Source organism: Kogia breviceps, chromosome 10 (genome assembly GCF_026419965.1).
Source record: "Kogia breviceps isolate mKogBre1 chromosome 10, mKogBre1 haplotype 1, whole genome shotgun sequence".
Taxonomy (NCBI): domain Eukaryota; kingdom Metazoa; phylum Chordata; class Mammalia; order Artiodactyla; family Physeteridae; genus Kogia; species Kogia breviceps.
This window is the reverse complement of record NC_081319.1, coordinates 3,504,190-3,524,395: the sequence shown is the minus strand read 5'-3', so window position 1 is coordinate 3,524,395 and position 20,206 is coordinate 3,504,190. Positions and strand designations below refer to the sequence as shown.

The following is a 20,206-nucleotide window of genomic DNA, read 5'->3' as shown; positions in this document are numbered from 1 at the left end:
GCTTAATGGCCATTAACATGTCTTCTTTTGTAGTATCTGTTCAGGTCTTCTCCCATTTTTTGTTTGGATTGTTCATCTTGTTACTATTGGTTTGTAGTTATTTATATGTTCTCGGAATACGTCCTTTGTCAGACACACACACACAGAGTGAATATTTTTTTCCAGTATTTGTCTTGCCTGTTAGGTCTGTCAATGGTGTCTTTTCTTTTCTTTCTTTCTTTTTTTTTTTTTTGGTCAATGGTGTCTTTTAACGAGCAGAAAATTTGGATGAAGTCCAATTTTTCAGTTTTTTTCTTTTAAGGTCAGTGCTGTTTGCGTCCTGAACAAGAAACCTTTGCCTTCCTAATGTGGCGAAGATACTCAGCTCTGTGTCCTCTGGAATCTTCGTTCTGCTTTTTACATTTAGGACTATGATCCATCTCAAACTGCTTTTTCACAGGTAAAAAGCTACGTATTTTAATGCATACAACTCAGTGAGTTTGAGGATTGAGTATGTACCCATGAAACCATCACCACCATCAAGGCCATGTACATATCCATCACCTCCCAAAGTTTTCTCATGCCTCTTTTATTATTTATTTATTTTTTACTATTATTATTTCCAAATTGACTTTTGGGTACGAAGTGAGGTAGCAGCTGAGATTCCTCTTTTTCCACTCTGATACCCCATTTCCACATTTGTTAAAAGTGCTTTCCTTTCCCCATTGATTTGACTTAATAACTTGCCCTATTATTTAAAAATTATTAGTTATTCAACTGTTGTAATCCTTTTTTGTATGGGCATACTTAACATTAAAAAAATAACCTCCATCTCAGTGCCTCCTCTGCGGAGGCATTGTGCTCAGTGCTGTGGAGAATGTAGTGACCTGATAACCCTTCCCCACCCTTGATGAGCTGACAGTCCAGCAATGAGACCGAGGTTCCTGACTTGTGACGAGAGGGTTGTGGTTTCTCATATTCAGAAAGTTACAAGGTGGAGGAGGATTGATTAAAACTATTTGCCTAAACACAGGCTGGGGAGGCCTTCCCGGGGATAATGTTAACACGAATGAGATCTGAAGATCTTAATGGGCCACAAGCTCAACCCAAGTCAAGAATGTAAGGTAACTTAAGATCTCATTCAGTGCCTCCATAGTATATACACAGTTTCTACTGTGTTCAGAAGGAGAGCAAGGGGTCCTTCCCCTGTACATCTCATAACTTCTCCCCTGTTCAATCTTGTTTGGGGGTCTTTGGCTCATCTCTGGGACAGGGACAGAGCAGACAGGAAACATCAGGAGGGGGCTACAGAGCAGGGAGAGGGCTGGGAGTCCTGTCCTATGAAGGGCAGGAGAAAGGTGGGTCTGAGGCCCAAAGGGTAGAGCCGGGACACTTCTATCTCCCAGGTAGGCACGGGAGAAGGACCCCAGCCCTAGGACAGTAAGTTTTATCCTAGGTGGGGATTGTCCAACCTGTCGATAGGATTCCCAGGGGGAGGGGTTGGCCCTGAACCTCGACAGGGCCCCTCTCCCTGTGGTGCATCATTCAAAGGCTCCCAGGCTCCCATCCCTCCACGCCAAGCTCCGCTGACATGAAAGGACACCTTTGTCCTTGAGCTCTGTGGCCACGGGTCAAGGCCTGAGATGGGGACACAGCCCTTCCAGGCTATTTACTGGAAGGACACTTGGTTTCCCTTCAGGTCCTGGGGCGCTAAGCGGGAGGCCCAAGGAAGCTCTGTGGAATGTGCCACCAGCCCCCTGGCTCTGCCTGGAATTTCATGGGGACGTTTTGCAGTCACTAAACTTAGCACTGGGGGCCTGTGGCCTCTGGGTAGGCCCAGGCGTGCCAAAGGCTGAGAATGAATCACAGTGAGTTGGCAGGAAAAAATTTAATGGGCCAGGCTCTGGGGACACACCTCATTCTGGGGGGAGGAGAGGGTCCTGACAGGCAGTCCTTAGACCCCTGGGACCCCTGGGGTCTGTCCTGTCCTGTTGCCTTTGGTCCAGAGATTCAGTCCTTATCCCCCAGAAAAGAGTCCATGCGCTCTGGAGAGAGGGTCTGAACAGAGTCCTTTACTCCACAGAATCCACGTACATTTACTGAGGGCCCACTACGTGCCAGGCACCTTGCTACACCCTGAAGATACTGTGGGGATTTGACAGAAACTGTCTTGCCCTCTAGAGTTTAGATTCTCCTGAGGCAGGCAGACAGGTTCAGCCAAAGGGGGGCTGTGGGAAGCTGAGAGGAGGAGTCCCAACCGGGGAAATCAAGGGTGGTTTCCCGGAGAAGGTGGCATCAAAATGGAGACCTGGAGGGGGAGGGGGAGCTCGGCTGGGGAGAGGGAGCAGAGGGCCAGGCCAGGCCGTGGCGACAAGGGGACGTGGGGCTGGCCTCTGATGCCCACTTGCTTCCCATGACACCTTGATGCCACTCTGACTGTTGGCCTGCGTCGCAGGAGAAGGAGACCATCCTTTGGGGTTGGACGGGCTTGGTCTGGAATCCCGTCTCCTGTGCACTTCCGGGCTGTGCGACCCTGAGCAAGCCAGCTCACCTCTCTGAGCCTCAGTTTCCCTTTCTGTAAAACGGGGATCAAAGCAGGTCTTCTTCCCTAGGGTCGCGGGGAGCAGTACTGACGTGAACGTGACTGTGCAGGTCACAGGGCCTGGCGCTTAGCAGCTCCTTGGCGACGGCGGCTGTCTCCATGTGGCCTGTGGTCTCAGTGGCCAGTGAGGTTCCTGAGGGGCAGGGCAGACGTCCTGGCCTAGGGAGGCGGGGGTAGATGCCCGCCGGGCAGGAAGCTTTGTTTCCACACGGTGCCTGGCAATCGCTGAGGAGGCGCCCGGAGCGCAGGGGACGGTTGTCCAAATGCCTGGATCGGAGCCGCTGTCCGCCTAGCCAGCCCGCTCGGCACCCCGGAGGACAAAGAGGTCAGCCCCTCTTCTGTGGCCAGCAGCTGTCACTGACCGGACCCAGGAGCTGCCTTTGGCCTCCCTTAGACATGGATGTGGCCCTGGTGGCTGCCCGCCCTCCGACGGACAGGGACAGCCTTCTGCCACCCTTACGCTGGGGACCGGCATGCACCGCTGACCCACGTCCGCCAACCCATCCCACGGGCGCGTACGCGGGCCCGAGGCAGGTGTCTGGAGCCCCTCGGCTTTAGCTGCCTGCCTGCTCCAGCAGAAGCTCTGGGTGGGAGGTCGGGGGCTGGACCCCGGCCAGTGCCCAACCTCCTCCTGGGCGGCTGGCCTCAGGGAACTCTTACTTGTCCTGCCTTCCCTCGGGGCTGTTAAATTTTATCTCTGGGGTTGACTGAGCACCTCCCGTGCGAGCCAGAGTTCTCTCATAAATCTTCTTACCCCCACAGACTGAGAGGTCAGGGTTACCCCCTCCGCTTACAGAGGGGGGATCACATGCAGAGAAGTGACGCAGCCGCCCCGAGGTCACACAGCCAGGAAGGGGACTCAGCTCAGCAGCGTGTCCAGGTGGGAAACGGTCATCACCGGCCAGGAAGGGGCAGAGACCAGGCTTGAACCCGAGCATGCGAACTGAGTCCAAGGGCTTTACAGAGCCAGGCTGCCCTTGGGGTCTAGCGGGGGAAATGGGCCAGGCTGTGAACCCGGTTCCCATCCTGCCCTGCGGCCTGCAGCAGCAGCACGCACAGTGAACGCCTTACAAACAGGGTGGGCCGAATGGACGCCAGAGCGGGTGAGCGGAGATCCCCTGTCAGTGCCCTTGGCTGAGCGGCTGGAACAATTACTGATAGGTCAAGCTGCCCCGCAGGCTTTCTAACTGTCATGGCAAATGGCACCCATCCCACTGCTGGGCTGGCAGGGCTGTAGTGGCCTAGGGGTTGGCACTAACTGGACCAGTCGGAGCCTGTCCTCCCCGGCCACCCATGATTCGCCCGGGCATAAGCCATCAAAACTGGGCCAATGAGTCCCAACTCAGGAACGTTGTTTTGAATTTGGGACCCAGAAAGTTGAGTTCAGATGCTCTAAAATGTGAAACGCAGGGGCTGGGGCAATTACGTTTCCACCGATGCAGCTGTAGTGAAAGTGACGATTGTCTCCATTCGGACAGCTTTCACTTGCAGCGTCCAAACAAATCTGGCCTGATAAAGAAAGTTATCTTTTTCTCATGTGATAAGAAGTCTAGAGGGAGGTGACCAGAGGCATTGGTTCAGTCACTCGGTGGGATCAGAGCTGGAATTTTGTGATTTTCTTGCCTTTCCCTCCTGGCTGTAAGATGGTTGCTACAGCTCCAGGCATCATATCTGCACCCGAGGAAGAATGAAGGGGAGGAAGCCTAGGCCAGCTGTATTTTCTGCCTTTTATCAAAAACCCCAGAAACTTTTCCAGAACCCACCGCAGATGTCTGCTTATGTCTCACTGACCAAAACTTTGTCTCATGGCTGCAGCAAAGGAAGTTGGGAAAGAACATTTAGCTGAGCATATTGCTGAACCAAATCAGGGCTCTTCTAAGCGAGAAGGGACGCTGGGTGGACAGCTGCCCGCCTCTGCCCTGTGACAGTCTCAAGCAGAGACGAGTGATGCTCAGAGAGTCACAGTGGCAACTCGGTGCCCGATTCTAGGTTGTGGGTCAACCTCCCCCCAACCCCGTGGATTCTGCGATTGCCTTAAACTCTACTTTTTGGACTCAGCTGGTTCCGATGGGTCTTCAAATTAGCCCAGGAGCTACTCTAGAAGCCAGCTCCATGGCCCCCTTCTGAAGGCAGCACCGGCCTGGGAGCCTGTGCTCATCAGGGGCCATGATTTGGGTCATGTGATCACGTTACCATGCCAACAATGGTTGGGCTACTAATCTGGGCCCTGGGACCTGGCATAGCAACAGTCCCTCTGGGGGAGGGAAAAGAAATATGGTGTCTCGGCCCCCGGCTCCCGGAAGACAAAGGAAGGGGGCTCCAGGATGTGCCAGTGTGTCGGGTGGCAGAAAGCAGCCACTTCCCAGTTGGGAGGAGCAAGAACTGTGAGGCCCTGGAGGGGCATCGCGAGGAGAACCCAGGAGGGGGCCAGGCTCAGCTCCGGGGGCCTCAGTTTCCTCACCTGTCAAATGGGACCGCTAACAGTTCTCATCTCTGTTGACTGAAGATTAAATGAAGTCATGTAATAAAGTGCTTGGTACAGGATCTGGAACATGGTAAGGGCTCGATAAGTAGTAGTTTTAACATTACTGTTATAGTAGATACTCGGGAAATATTGCTGAAAGAGAAAAAAAATGATGCCCTAACATTAGCCTTGCTACAGCTTGGAGTCCAAAGACATGGAGTGCTGTGTGCTGGCCTGGGAGGGAAGCAGTCAGTAACCCCCAACCGTCACGGGCAGGCTCCGGTCAAGGGCAGCACGACGACTCCTCGTACTCGCTCCCTGTGAACAGCAGGTGACCTTCACCACCGTGATGTGCTCCCAGAGGAACCGCCGGGCTGTCTTGGGTTGTACAGCCCAAGAGAAGAACCCCTTGACATCTCCACTCAGTGAGTGACCGCCACTCAGAGAGACGGTCTCCCCACAGTGTTCTCGGTACAAGGCACCTCCATTCGGTACAAAGGTGGGGCGTGTTCAGCGGAGCCTGCTCTTCCCTCACTCCTTATCTATCACAGGCCCCATGATTTTACCCCTGAAGAGCTCTCAGCTCTGCACACCTGCCTCTGCTTCCATCCCCCTGACCCTGGTCAGGTCAGCTGCTGTAACAAACAGCCCAGATTTCATGGCTCAGTGCGCTCTGATGAAGGGGGCTCCGCTCCACACAGCCATTCAGCAACCCAGGCTCCTTCCAGCTCGTGGTTCTGTCATCCCCTGGGCCTTGGCGTCCTTCCCAGATCCTTGGCATGAGGTGTGAGGTGAAGAGAAACAACCGGAAGGACTGTGTGGGAGGGTTTTATGGCCGGGTGGGGAAGTGGCCTATATCACTTCCTACCACATTCTACTGGCTACAAGTAAATCACATGGTCCCTCTGGACTGCAGAGGATGCTGGGAAGTGTAGTCCAGCTGAGTGCCCAGGAGGAACAGGAAGTAAGGTGAACACAGAACCTTGACTCGACTCTCCAGAAACATGCTTATCCACACCCCCTCATCTCTTGCCTGGGCTCCCTGCATCCATGTCGGCCCCCTCCAGGCTCTTCACAGAGCGGTGGGAAGGATCTTTTCCAAGACCAGATCTGATCATATCATTTGTTGGCTTCAAACCCTCCAGTGATTTCCCATTGCTACCAGGATAAAGGCCAACACCCTTTCCTGCAAAATCGTGTCCGGACTGGACTGGCTATTGCTGTCTTCTCACATGGGGCTCCCCACACTCTGTTTCTCGTAAATAAAAATCTCTGATCTTTCACCTTGGGAAATTAAGTGATTTTCTAATTCAAGTTTTGCTAATTCAGTAGAAATAAATGGTCTTTATTTTTTCTAATTAAGCTGAGGATCTTTTTTTTTTTTTTTTTTAAATTTTAGAGTTATGCAAAAGAATAGAATACGTTTGGGATATTTTAGGAAATCAAATTCTGGGCTTGTTTCATCTTTCTCAGGTCAGGTAGTGTTGAACTAACTGTCTTTCTGAATCCTTCAGCGAACAGACAGAACAGACTATCACCAGGCCCTTGCTGCCCAAGGTCCCTTGGAATCTAACTGTAACCATCTTCACAGCTGCAGGGGCTGGTGGGCTGGTAAACTGGCTCCCTGGAAGGAAGAAAGCTCTGACCTGCAGTGTTTGCCCATTTCCGTGGTGCAAAGACGTCCACTGGTGGATTCCAAGCTACTGGGTGACATCACTGAATGCAGAGTTGGAAAGAGACATGCACATGGACTCTCACGAGCTAGTAAGATCAGGCTCTGCCACGGGTTCCGACTCGGAGACAATTCCCCCAACATGCTGTGCATGGTCTCACCTCCAGACCTTTCCTGATGCCATCCCCTCTGCCTGGCATATCCATTCATTCATTTATTCAACAGGTATCTACTGAGTGCTTTCTGTAAATCAGGCACCAGGCCTGCACCAAGAAATCTTCTCACTAAAGGCTGAGCTCAGGACTTTAGTAGGTGCTAGAGAAATTCTATTGTGCTGATGAGGTAACTGAGGCTGGATGACATGATGTATCAATCTGGATCACTGAGTTGGAGAGTAGAGAAGCAAGGATTCAAACTTTGCCGGCGTGAATCCAGCCCAGTGCTTAAGCATGCTAGTCTTCTGCTCCTTCTCTGCCTAACAAACTCCTGTTCACCCCTCAAAGCCCTGCTCAAGTGTTACCACCTTTCTGAAGCCCTCCCTAGCCCCTGATAGACTTCTTATGTCAAAGCAGATTTAGCCATGATGTGACAGAGAAATAAGTGGGGGTGGGAGGGAGATTTGCTAGGGACTGAGGAGAGAGGGGGTAGAGGGAAAGACCAGGAGATGATAGAGGGAGAAAGCAAGGAGGAAGCAAGGGAGAAAAGCAGCAAACGAGATGTCACATGGCTGCCGAAGCTGTTAAGTAGACCAGAAATGGAGTCATGGGTCTTCACCAGCCTTGTGAAACATGCTGCCCGGGAGTCGCAGACTCAAGTTGCTACAGGGGCCGTGCAGAGGACAGGAATAAGCAAGACTGACCAGATTTACAAGGCATAAGGAGTAGTGGAGACGGTGCACTGTCCAAAGGGGGCAGCCGTTGCTCACGTCCAGCTGCCTGTGGCTAGAAAAGTCCATTTCCACCCCTCCCCGCCCCACACACCCCAAGCTCAGCCGTCTCAAACGGTCTGTTTGTTGATTTCCTGAAATCAGGTTGCACGGGGAGTGCAGCCATCAGTCTGATGCGGCTGGAGGTGAGACAAGTGAGGGATCCAGGGCAGACATTTAAAGAGGCACCCACCACTCCCTCCCTGATTCTGCGGGGAGATTCAGAGAAATCCAGAGTGCTTTAGGGTGCAAGTCCAATCAGAGAACCAGAAGGCAACACCTTTCATCTACACACCACACACACACACACACACACACACACACACACACACGTACGTTACGGGAACCACTGACCAAAACCCACCCTCCCTGACCAGGCACGATAGTAGCCACTTGCATGAGTTATCTTACAACAGGAGGTCCTGGTAAGGAAAGCAGAACTAACAAGCTACCACCGACCAGAATAATTTGGGAAAGGCCAAAAGGAGAGAGGAGACCTAAGTCCATATGTCCTACCAACCAACCTCCCAGAGTCCTTTGCGCTGGAATCCATCTTGGCTGAGTGATGTGCGTGCCACCAGCAAGGACCCTGAGTCAGAATGATCGGCCAGAGACAACCTGGAAACTAACCGTCACCATAAAACCCGAGACCGCGAGCCACGTGGCGGGGCAGTCCTCCGGGGTTCCCTCACCCTGCTGCTCTCCGCCCGGGCGCCCCTGCCCCATAAAGTCTCTTGCTTTGCCAGCACGTGTGTCTCCTGGGACAATTCATTTCCGCGCGTTAGATAAGATCCCGCTCTAGGGCCCTGGAAAGGGTGCCCTTTCCTGCAACACACACACACACACACACACACAAACACATTTTTGACCTATGAGAAAACTGAGGCCCAGAGAGAGAAAGGCCTGTGTCTTTGCTGTTCCCCCTGTCTGGAATGTTCTTCCAGCCTCACTGCCTGGCTTGCTCCCTCTCACCACTCGGCATCGCCCCCTCCATGACTGCCCTGCCCACACGGTGCTCAGTACCTCGGGCAGCCAGGGAGAGTCAGGGCTGGAGGCTGCACTGGCTCTTTGCTTCCTGGCTGTGTGGCATTACGCAGGCTGCTTTCCACTTCTGCACCTTGGGTTTAAGACATTCCCCTTTTTTTTTTTGCTGTGTGGCTTGTGGGATCCTAGTTCCCCGACCAGGGATCGAACCTGTGCCCCCAGGAGTGGAAGCACAGAGTCCTAACCACTGGACCGCCAGGGAATTCCCACTCAGACCTTCTTTAAGGAAACGCATCAAGAGGAAATGAGATGCTCGCACAGCACGTAGCAGAGTGTCTGGCCCAGACTGGATGCTGGACACACGCTGGTTAAAATGAAACTCTGAGGAGTAGTGGGCATTAAGGTCAGCCAGGTGATTAGGCGGGACTGCAGTCGGCTTGGAGAGCCCGGCAGAGAGTGGGTGGGCAATGGGGAGTCACTGACAGTTGGTGAGCAGGGGAGCGACTGGCTGGCACGGGAGTGTCACGAAGCTTATTCTGGCACCGGCTGTGCTGTTTATCAGTGTTTGCGTGAGGACCTTGGCTCCAGTGGAGACGTGAGCTGCCCACGAAAGGGGCCCCGTTAAGCCCTGGAACAAAGGCTTTTCAGCAGCCTTTGTGGAGCCAGATTCCTGCTGTCCAAACCACCCAACTTCCTGCTCCCAACCTGCTGGCAGCGGCGGGAGGCGCCTTTATCCTCCGGTAATGAGCCAGGGAAGAGATGCTAATTCATCTGCGCTCCCTGGGCCACGCTCGCGCCCCATGTCCACCCAGAAACCTCTGCCAAAGGCCCCTGCACAGGCTAATGGGATTAGTTCGGAGTTTAGCTAGGCTAACAAGGCCCCGAAAGGGCCCATTTTCATGGTTAAAGGTGCCATTAACCCTTTGTTTGCACTCCAAGTGCCAACAAGCTTTAGAGAGTCAATCTGACATTAACCCCTCATCGGCGGGTAAGGTTTCACATCCACCTGTGGGCACCTGACAGCTATCGAAGGACAGAAATTAGCTGGATCTCCAAGTGTAAAATCCCAAAGTCTCAGTCTTACCTAACCCCTCTGTATGTTGTTAGCAAACTGCCACCTAGCGAAGATAAGGAACACTTTCAAGGTCACCTGGCTGATTTCGGGTCAGGGTTGAGACACAGCTGACTTACTCGATTGTCAACTTTTAAGGTACACTGTACAATAAAATTGATTTGCAATAAAACCTTTGTAGAATAGACAAACAAAGGGGCGCAAAGTCAACGAGGCTGGTTTTCAAAGCCTATCTTTGAGTCAGCAAGATTTAAAAAAAAAGGCTCTTTATACCATGATACCAAGTTCATAATTCAGAAAGATTATTCTTATTAATCTGGCTGCTTTTAAAGTTGAAGGCTTCCATCTTCTTGAAAGTTACTATTTTTAAGAGAATAATTGAGCTTGGTTCTTAACATTTATGGCAACGGTTTGGCAAAGGATCTACGGTTTCTGTAGTTGGGCTGAAACAGCTACTCCAGGTCACCAACTGGCTGATGACTTCGCAATTACCATCCAGCGTGTCTTCCCGCCAGCCCCGCGGGGCTCAAAACACACAAGTTCAAGGGAAGAAACGGGTCCAGGGCAAGCTCTGCTCATCTCCCCACTGGGCACATGTCTGTGCTTTGCACGCGTCTTTGTGGGGCAGGAGAGTGAATAAGACTCAGCCCCAATATCAAGAAACTCAGGACCATCTCCTTATGCAAACCAAAAGAAGCTCACATTCCAGGTCCCAGCAAGTCTACCTCTGGGCCTTCTGGTCTACCCCCCAGAAAATTTTCCATGGGTGCACAAGCAAGTTCAGGGTGGCATACTTGCAGTGACAAAGATCAAGAATAGCCTAAATGACCTTCAAATGGCTTAATAACAAAGGGTATGTCCAAACAATTCAGCGAGGCGGGAGCTAAAAGAATGGCATGCAGGACTTCCCTGGTGATGCAGTGATTAAGAATCCGCCTACCAATGCAGGGGACAAGGGTTCGAGCCCTGGTCCGGGAAGATCCCACATGCCGTGGAGCAACTAAGCCCGTGCGCCACAACTACTGAGCCTGCGCTCTAGTGCCCTCAAGCCACAGCTACTGAGCCTGCGAGCCACAACTACGGAAGCCCGTGTGCCTAGAGCCCATGCTCCGCAACAAGAGAGGCCACTGCGATGAGAAGCCCGTGCACCGCAACAAAGAGTAGCCCCCACTCGCCGCAACTAGAGAAAGCCTACCCGCAGCAATGAAGACCCAATGAAGCCAAAAATCAATAAACGAAATAAATAAACAAACGAAAAGAATGGAGTGCAGCCCTGCACGCCAATGCGGAAGGATCCAGAGGTATTGGCAGGCGAGACGAACAAGACATAGAACCATTAGGGGTATTCATGCCGGAGAAAAGAAACGGTCACTTACCTGAGTGTATGTGTGCAGAAAATATCTCTGGGAGGACAGGAACGAAACAAACGGGTGGTCTCCGGGGAGGGAGAGTCCACCTAGGGAGAGAAAGAGTCTGGCTTTTAGTTGTAAACATTTTTTTTTTTTTTTTTTTTTTTTACCGCTGGCAGTTTTGTTCACCGCATGCAGGCATTGTCTTTTCACTAAAAAAGAGTTACTTATCCAAGAGAATCAAAAATATATGTCAGTGCAAAAACTTGTGCACAAATGTTCACAGCAGCATTAGTCATTCTTTTGTCTAACATTAGACGAAATGTGGAAACACCGCAAATGCCCATCAACTGATGAATGGATAAAGAAAATGTGGTCTATCCCTGCAATGGAATATTTTTCAGCCATAGGCTCAACATGGGTGAACCTTGGAAACATTATGCTAAGTGAAGGAAGTCAGACATTAAATGCCATATATTGTATGAAATAACCAGAATAGACAAATCCATAGAAAGAGAAAGCAGATTAGTGGTTGCCTGGGGGAAGGGGGAATGGGGAGTGACTGCTAATAGATATTGGGTTTCTTTTTGGGGTGACGAAAAGTTCTAAAGTTATATAGTGGTAATTGTTGCATAACTGTGAATATGTTAAAAAAGGATTGTATACCTTTTAAAAATTTTATTTTATTTTTTTATTTTTAATTATTTATTTTGGGGTCCACAATGTGTGGCTTCCAGGATCTTAGCTCCCCGACTAGGGATTGAACCAGGACCCCTGCAGTGAAAGCACGGAGTCCTAACCACTGAACCCCCAGGGAATTCCTGAAGTGTATACTTTAAACGGGCAAATTTTATAATATATGAATTGTATCTCAATGTAACAGTTTTTTAAACGAGTAGTTACAGGCTTCCCTGGTGGTGCAGTGGTTGAGAATCTGCCTGCTGATGCAGGGGACAGAGGTTCGAGCCCTGGTCTGGGAGGATCCCACATGCCGCGGAGCAACTACGCCTGTGCGCCACAGCTACTGAGCCTGCGCTCTAGAGCCCGTGAGCCACAAGTACTGAGTCCGTGTGCCACAACTACTGAAGCCTGCACGCCTAGAGCCCGAGCTGTGCAACAAGAGAAGCCACTGCAATGAGAAGCCCGGGCACCGCAATGAAGAGTAGCCCCGTCTTGCCGCAACTAGAGAAAGCCACACACAGCAACAAAGACTGAATGCAGCCAAAAATAAATAATAAATAGATAAATAAATTTATTTAAAAACAAAGGTGTACATTTGCGGGGGAGGGAGTAGGAGAAGCATTTACAGCAAAACGCTGAGGTCTGAGTACCAGAGGAATCCGATGTTTAAGCCTTTACAAGCCGCTGGGGGCTGTGTGCTCTCCTCCAGGTGCTCCCGGCTCCCTGGGATGGGAGCCCCCTCCTTTGCAGCCCCCTCTCCCTGCTCCCTGTCTCTCAGAGCGGCTCGGCCCCAGCAGCCCTCCCAGCTCTTCCCTTCAGCTCTAGGATTGCTCCTCTCCCTCCATCTACCACTCGAGTTGTAGGATACGGTTGGTCAAGTGGATTTCTAAGGACACTTCCAGCTCTAAATGAGGACAAGGAAGCTGTTAGAAAGACTAAGTCAGAAGAACATGTATGTGGAGAAAAAAAAAAGATGAGAGAGAGAGAAATATCATATCTCTGGAAGCATGGACATTCCACAGTTAAATCATGCCCCTCTCTCCTAATCCTAAATTCTAGCCCAACCGTAGGCTGATGCTAGAAATTCTAGCACTAAAGCCTCAGCCCTCTCCCTCATATACTTTTTCTGAGGGGCAGGGCACTCATTTTTTTTTTCTCCCACAGGTACTTTTATCCTTAGGAAGGGTGTAACTCTAAACCACAGATGAAATAGCTTTTAACTTTGCTGTGTGGAGGATGGCTATCTGGACAACTGTGTTGAGAAGGATCCTGAGGTTGTGTTTAGACTCAGTGAGGAAAAATCCTGTCATTGATTAGCAATGTCTGCTGAGGGCAAGGGAAGGAGAAGCAGAGGCATGACCACCACTCATCTGCCCTCCCCAGCTCTGAGTCAGGAGATGGGGGCAGGGAAGTAAGTGAGAAAGTGGAGAAGGGATGACTTTTTCTCAACCTTCTCTCATGATATATACATTATTTTATCCTGCTATCTTATACTATTCTTTCTTTTTTTTAACCTCTTTGGGGAATTTAAAATAAAATTTACTTGTAGGTATTTTTGGAAAAAGTAATACATAAATATAAATAAGCTCAGGACTGCTCAAGGTGGACAGTCTAATAGGAGACCCTCACCACAAAAAGCTGACACCTCCCCTGCCCACAGAGGGCTATAACATCAGGGTAAGTATAACGGGAAGGGGACCAGTCCTCCTGAGAGTCTGCAACCTGGCTGCCATCCCCAGCAGATGGCCTCCCAGGTTAACGTGTCCTGTGGAGACCACAGCCAAAACCTACCGGGTATTCAGGAAGTTCTGGGGACACATAGCATGTGCGGGGCACACTCCCAGCTGTAACCACCCCAGGCCAGACCACCATGTGAGGGTCCAGGCTCCGGTAACTGAGGACAGGTTGGGAGTCAGGTGACCTGCGGTTGAGTCCCAGCTTTGCCATCCACTTGCTTCTTGACAAACAGGGAGACTGAAATACAGGAGGGAAGGGCCTATTGTCCTGGGTCGCACAGCAAGCTGGGTCCAAATCCCCCCAGTGCCCTCCTGTTAGGTCTTGACGGTCATATGGATCCTCAGAGACTCTGAGTGAATGGGAGTGAGGGCCTCTTAGGCTCAGGTGGAGACACGTATGAAGAACAGCACGTGTCCCTCTCACCACTCCTCCCTGGTGCACAGGGCAGGCATCAGTAATCAATCACGGCGGTGTTTGCCCCTGACTCAGACACAGGCTCTCATAGTCCTGCTCAGAACAAGCTCTTGGGGGCACCCACCAGACAATGGGCATTGAGACAAACCGGTTTGCTATTCCTGTCTGAGTGGAAGTTGTCCCACAGGAAGGAGGAAAAGAAAACACGTGCTGGGCACCTTCTAAGCATCAGCCATTCTACACCAAATAATGCCAATTTCCAAAAATTAATTCCAAGGCAGGCTTGTCAGTCTCATTTTACAGATGAAGAGACAGAAGCACAGGAGCAAAGAAACAACCCAAAGGTCCACCAAGAAGACTCTGGAAAAATAAACCATTGGCACCTCCACAAAAATGGAATACTCTGTAGCTATGAGAAAGATGAGGTTGATTCCGATACGTGTAGGGGAAGTATCTCCAAGACGCATTGTATCGGTGACCTAGTACAAGGACCAAGCTGCAAAACAGATCCTCCAAACCTCTGTGGCTAACAGCCACTACAAATTTAGCTAATGGTTCTGAGAACCTGAAGGTCAGCAATCAGGTGGGGCTGCTCTGGGCAGTTCTCTGGGCTTCTACACACAGCTGAGGCCAGGTGTGAGCTGGGTAGGCGGCTTTGCTGGTCATGGCTGGGCTCTCCACTCTCTGGGGCCTTGACTGGGGCAACTGAGCTGACACCCCTGCTCACGCGTCTCTCATCCTCCAGCAGGCTAGTCCAGGCTTATTCCCATGGGTCAGCGAGGCTCCAGAAGAGTTAGCAGAAGCATGCAAAGCTTCTTGAGGCCCAGCTCGGAGCTGGCACACCAGCCCTTCCAGCACCTTCTCCTGGCCAACACAAGGCATCTGGGCAAGCCCGGGTTCGAGGCAGGGGGAACTAGGCTCTGCCTGTTGATGGGAGGAGCTGCAAAGGCACGAGGGAGTGCGCGGAGACAGCGTTGTGTGAAGGCTTGTGGCCATTTCTGCAACCTACCACATCTACTCAGCCTCGTAAGCAAGCTGCGAAATCACGTGAAACATCGGTCACCTTCAGGGAGTAGAATCAATAGGGCTGGGCAACTCGGATCTGCTCTTGTATTTAGCATGTGTCCTCTCACGATGTTTAATTTTTGTTTCAAAAATGAAACATTCTGACTTAAAAGAAATAAAGAAGTTATCCTTCTTTTTCAGACTCACGAAGTGATACATGTGCAGAGAAGAGGGCGCTGGGGGTGTCATCTAACACTGTTTGCTGTAGTGAGGAGTCCAAAGCACCCTAAGTGAACACCCAGTGGGTCCTGCTTAAACAGCCATCCAGGGTTCCACATAATGGTTCTGTTCACCGCAAAACAAAGAATCAGACAGCCTGAAACGTTCTGCTAAATTGCAGGACGTACGCCGTGAAAACAGTGAGTATGTGCCCATTCGCGTGAAAGGCATAGAAACTCTCTCTGGAAGGTACACAGGACAGCAACTGCGGCTGCCCAGGGGTCAGCGATGGAGAGGGAGCAGCTGTCTCTTCACATCCTTTCATACCCTTATGATTTTTGTCACATGAACATGGCTCCTCTTCAAAAATAGAGAGCAGTTTAAAAATGATTCGTTTTTAAGGCAAATCTAGTGAACTATTACATTTACAATGGATAAACAGCAAGGTCCTACTGTATAGCATAGGGAACTATATGCAGTCTCTTGGGATAAACGATAATGGAAAATAATATTTTAAAAAGAATGTATATATGGGTAAAACTGAGTCACTGTGCTGTACAGCAGACACTGGCACAGCATTGTAAGTCAACTATATGTCAACTAAAAAAAAAAAAAAATATATATATATATATATATATATATAAAAGAGGACTCCAAAAAAACAACAAAAAAGTAAATTTAAGTTTTAGAAAGAAATAATTCTATTTAAAATGCCTGGGGGAAGGGAGGCAAAGGATGACATAGATTTTGTTCCAGCCACTGACTCACTCTTTGACCCAAGGGTAGGTCATTGGCTATCTCTGAGCATCAGTTTCCACCAGCAACAGAATGGGACAAACCTCCCTGGCTCATTCCCAGGTCACTGTGAGCAGGGCCACTGTGGCAGCCAACTCCGGGGGTGCCATTCACATCACGGTCCACGTGACTGGGACCCCTTGGGGTTGTGCAGTGCACAGCACAGGCAACTGGAGGAGGCAGCCTTGATGTGAGGCTCAAACGGGCTAAGGGTGGGGAGAGAGATCTAGCTCTCTCTAGGGTGAGAAGGGTGTGCACGCTTGAGTGTACAGAATGTGACAGTGCATTCCTCCAAGAGAGCGTGGACCTTCTGCTGCCATATGTCCCGTGGGCACTGGCTAGATAGATGGGACGATCACCCCGTCCCCCCCCAGGCTCAGGCTCCTGGTCTTCCAGGAACCATGCCGGAGACAAGCAGGGGCCACAATGCAGGCTGCTGAGGCCTCACACCCCACCTCTGGCGGCCCAGGAGAGCTGTCTCCTCAGGCCCTTCCCATGCTGGCTTGGAGCCTCTATCCCCAGGGTCGGGGTGCAAGAGAGGAATTTCTCACACACCAAGACGCCTCCCGCTGTGCAAACTGCAGAGATGGTAGCCCAGTCGGAGAGCACTGGGCTTCAATCCCAGCTCCAGCACCATCCTTGGGACCTCTGGGCCTCAGGTAAAGCCCACAGTAGTGGGTGGGGGGAGATATCTGAGTGCAGAAGACCCCAGCCAGCCAGTCCCGGGCCGGTGCCGAAGGGCCCCAGCTGACCCCCAGTCTGATCCTGAGCTCGCGTCCCAGCAGCCCGGCGCTGCGGGTCAGAGAGAAACCCCACGGCGGACACCAGGTGCACGGAGGCTGCACAGCATTGCAGGGCCTCACAGCCAGCTTCCGGGTGGGGAGGCGGGAGCCTCCCATCCACCTCCTCCCAGGTGGCCGACGGCGGCCTCAGCCTCTCAGTTGCTGTGTGACTTTGCGTGACACCCCCATCTGTCCCAACAGATTCTGATGATCCCGTTTTCTGACAAGCCCTGGGGGCTCTCTAGGCTAGGACTGGGGCTGAGGGTCTGTGTGGCATGGGAGAGAAGCAGGGGTTTTCAGGTGGGCTGGGGCCAGGACTGCGAGACTTGCGGACACATGGGCGAGGTGCCAAACCCTCGGACGTGTAGCAGACCTCCCTGGGGGCCTCCCAGTCAGGCCCCCACATCTCATGAAGGGTCGGGCCGGCAGATCCAGGGGAGACGGCAAGACGGCCAGGCGCCTGGTAGGGAAGGAAGACAGGTGTCTTCAGCGGGCCGACCAGCCTGCGTCCACAAGAGAAGGACATTTACAAGAAGAGGCTTTTGGGGGCTCCTTCCTCTGAGCCCAGAGGCAGGAAGCAGGTTCAGGACACCGCGCAAGGGGTGGGGGGGCCGGTCCTGAGCCCCACTTAGAGTCCTCTTGTCCGCTGCCCAGCTGTGAGCCCTTGGGCAAAGCAGCCACTTCCCTGGCCTAGCCTTGGGGCCAGAATGACCACCCCGCGGCCACAGACCACAACTGTCCTTCCCGATGTAGGGACAGGGATGGGTGAGGGGACGCCTCACCACAGGGGAGACACCCCTTCAGGATGGGCCGGTAGCAATCACGTCTGGGAGTTCGTTCAGACAGTCATGGGTTCGCGTCCCGTCTCTGCCACTCGACCAGCTTGTGTCTTCGCGGGCAAGTGACGTCACACCACTGAGGCTGAGTCTTCATCTGTGAAACGGGGATGATATACAGGGATATACGTCCCTCCACAGAAGGGACGTAGGGCTTTGGCATGATCCTGCGCGTGGAGTGCTTAAACAGAGCAAGCCCTCAGTAAGCCGCAGCCCCATCAGGGTCGCTACCGGCCGTGGCTTCACGATCATGAGCAGGAAGCGTAACCATCCCACGAGCCCTTTGCTCTGCCTTCATTTCCTCATCTGTAAAATGGCGACAGGCCAGGGGCTGACATCACAGGGTTGCTGGGGGGGTTCTAGGAGGGGCCTGGCACACGGTGAGCGCTCAGTAACACTATTAACTGTTTCACCGTCTCTGTGGTCGCTGTCGTCTTCTTAGCCCTGCAAAAGCTCAAGGAGCCGCCACAGACTCCTCCAGGAAGGACGCGCTCTCGCGCCTACGCTGGGAAAGGGAGGTTCAGGGAAGAGAGGTCCCTTGACCGGGTCAGGCTCCCCCTCCTGCAGCCCAGGTGCAGCTCTCCCCCGGGGCGCTTCTGCAAGCATCCGCTCCTGCCCAGGAGCTGGCGGCGGCCGGCAGCGGGGAGGCAGGGGCTGGGAGCACGCGGGGCCGCCCGGGGCCGCCCGCGCCCGGCCGTGTGCGCGGGGAGGGCCTGGCCGGCCGTGGCCGCCGCTGGAGCCGGGCCTGGGGCGCCTCCGGGCGGTCTCGGGCGGCCCCGCGTCTGCGTCGGCCCGCTGAGCGCCGGGGGACAGCAGCGCGGGGAGCGGGGGTTCTCCGTCCACCTACAGCCGCCTTCCCAGAGCCCCGACTCCCCAGGTCATAGCCTCCCCGGGAAACGCGAAGTCGTCCTCGATGTCTTCTCCTTTTGCTGTCATCCGCAACATCGTCAGTTATTCCCGTTGACTCTCTTCAGAACCGAGTCCAAATCCAGCCGCTCCTCCACACCCCCGTGGACTCCGCGTGTCCAGCCACCATCCTCTCTCCCCCGGGCTATTGCAGTATTGTCCCCGCTCTCACGCGTGTCCTGCTACGCGGCTGGCGCTGCCACAGCTGCCGGTGTATTTGTTGTAAGCTACCTTTTGTGTTAAAAGGGCAGAAAAAGAGTGCGGATTGTTTGAGCTTGTGTTTGCGTAAGGAAGCCACCGTGTCCTGGTAGAGACATGATGGAGACAGTTTAGAGGTGGAGCCCAAAGCCCGTACCGTTTGGGGGCCTCTTTAAGAAAAAGAATAGAAAATTAGGTACAATAGGTGAGATTTAGAATGAGAAAAGCAATCACAGAAAATTGGAAATTTTACAAAGCTGGCAAACGCCACAAACATCACAAAACCTAGAAAAATAAACACAGTATTTGTATTGTGTATTAACTACCTGAGATACCTTTATAATCCTTTCCCCCCAGCATTTCATTGACCACCTTTATATGATGATACTTTCGTCAGGTTATCTATAAGGAATTAAAAGATAACCCAGCCTTTTCTCTAATGATGAGCCCTGTTGAATTGTTTTTATTACTACAGACTGTTCAGGAAAATTTCTTTCAGTTTCACAACGTGTACTTGTAAGTGTTTTATATAAACACATAGATTTTAGCACCAATGTCAGATTTAGAAAAACGTCCATCAGGTTCATATATGACCTATTACAGACCGCTTGGCTGTTGGTAGCACAGCTATAAGTTTGTGCCCTAAAAACACAGAAATTCTGATAAATTGCATTTCGTGTGGTCATCCCAAAAGAGGGGAAAAAATGTACTGTGTTTTAATTGTATATGCTGCATTATCCAGTCTATTCCTGAAGGAGAGAACTTTGGTTTGGACCAGGCGTCCACAGCAGCACCGAGAAGCAGATCCTCCGTTTACAATTTCACATGTCTGATGATAGGAAGAATTTTCTACAGAATGGTTTCTGGCTCCTTGAATTTCAGACCTGGTTTTCCTTCACCTTCTGCATGCTTTCTGTGCTGGGCGACACAGAGCATCTTCAGATGGTGGTACGAACTCTGGACCAGTATCTCTGAGTTACAATCCAGGCCAGTGGGCGTGGGCAGCTGTAGGGTGTTCTTGAAAGCTGTCTTCTACACCAGGATGGCGGCTGGCAATAACGTAACCATACTTTCAACCATATACGTTTGCCTCAGTGAACTCAAAGTAAATGTATCTCCAACCTAACTTCCCCTAAGCTGGATCCCCCAAATACCCACAGCCTCTCCACTACCACTCAACATGAGAGAAAGAGGGATGGGTGAGATTCATTGTAGAAAGAGAGGGCTTGGCTGCTTGCAGGTGAAATATATTACTTTTGCAAATTTTGCACACGTGACCGGTGAACATAGCGCTGGGGCCCCACCTGGGAACAAGCAAGGAGCCTGTGTACAGGAGGAACCCTGAAAACATTTTCGGAGTGCTGTGCTCTGAATGTGTCCCCCGCGCCCAAATCCATGTGTTGAATCCTAACCCCTAAACCTGATAGTACGAGGAGGTGGGGCCTTTGGGAGGTAATTACGTCATGTGGGTGGAGCCCTCATGAATGGGATTAGTGCTTTTATAAAGCAGATCCCACAGAGCTCCCTAGCCCCTTCCACCATGTGAGGACACAATGAGAGGTCGGAGACCTGAAAGAGGGCCCTCA

General features: G+C 51.8%; 1 protein-coding gene across 1 annotated transcript in view; it reads right to left on the bottom strand.

The window, feature by feature from the left end:
- The window catches only part of LSM3 (LSM3 homolog, U6 small nuclear RNA and mRNA degradation associated), a 166,532-nt gene that overhangs the window by 49,717 nt on the left and 96,609 nt on the right, over positions 1-20,206 (bottom strand). The window contains exon 4 of the mRNA XM_067043360.1: positions 11,075-11,154. Coding sequence (XP_066899461.1) covers positions 11,075-11,154 — 80 coding nt within the window. The remainder of the gene's footprint in view (positions 1-11,074; positions 11,155-20,206) is intronic.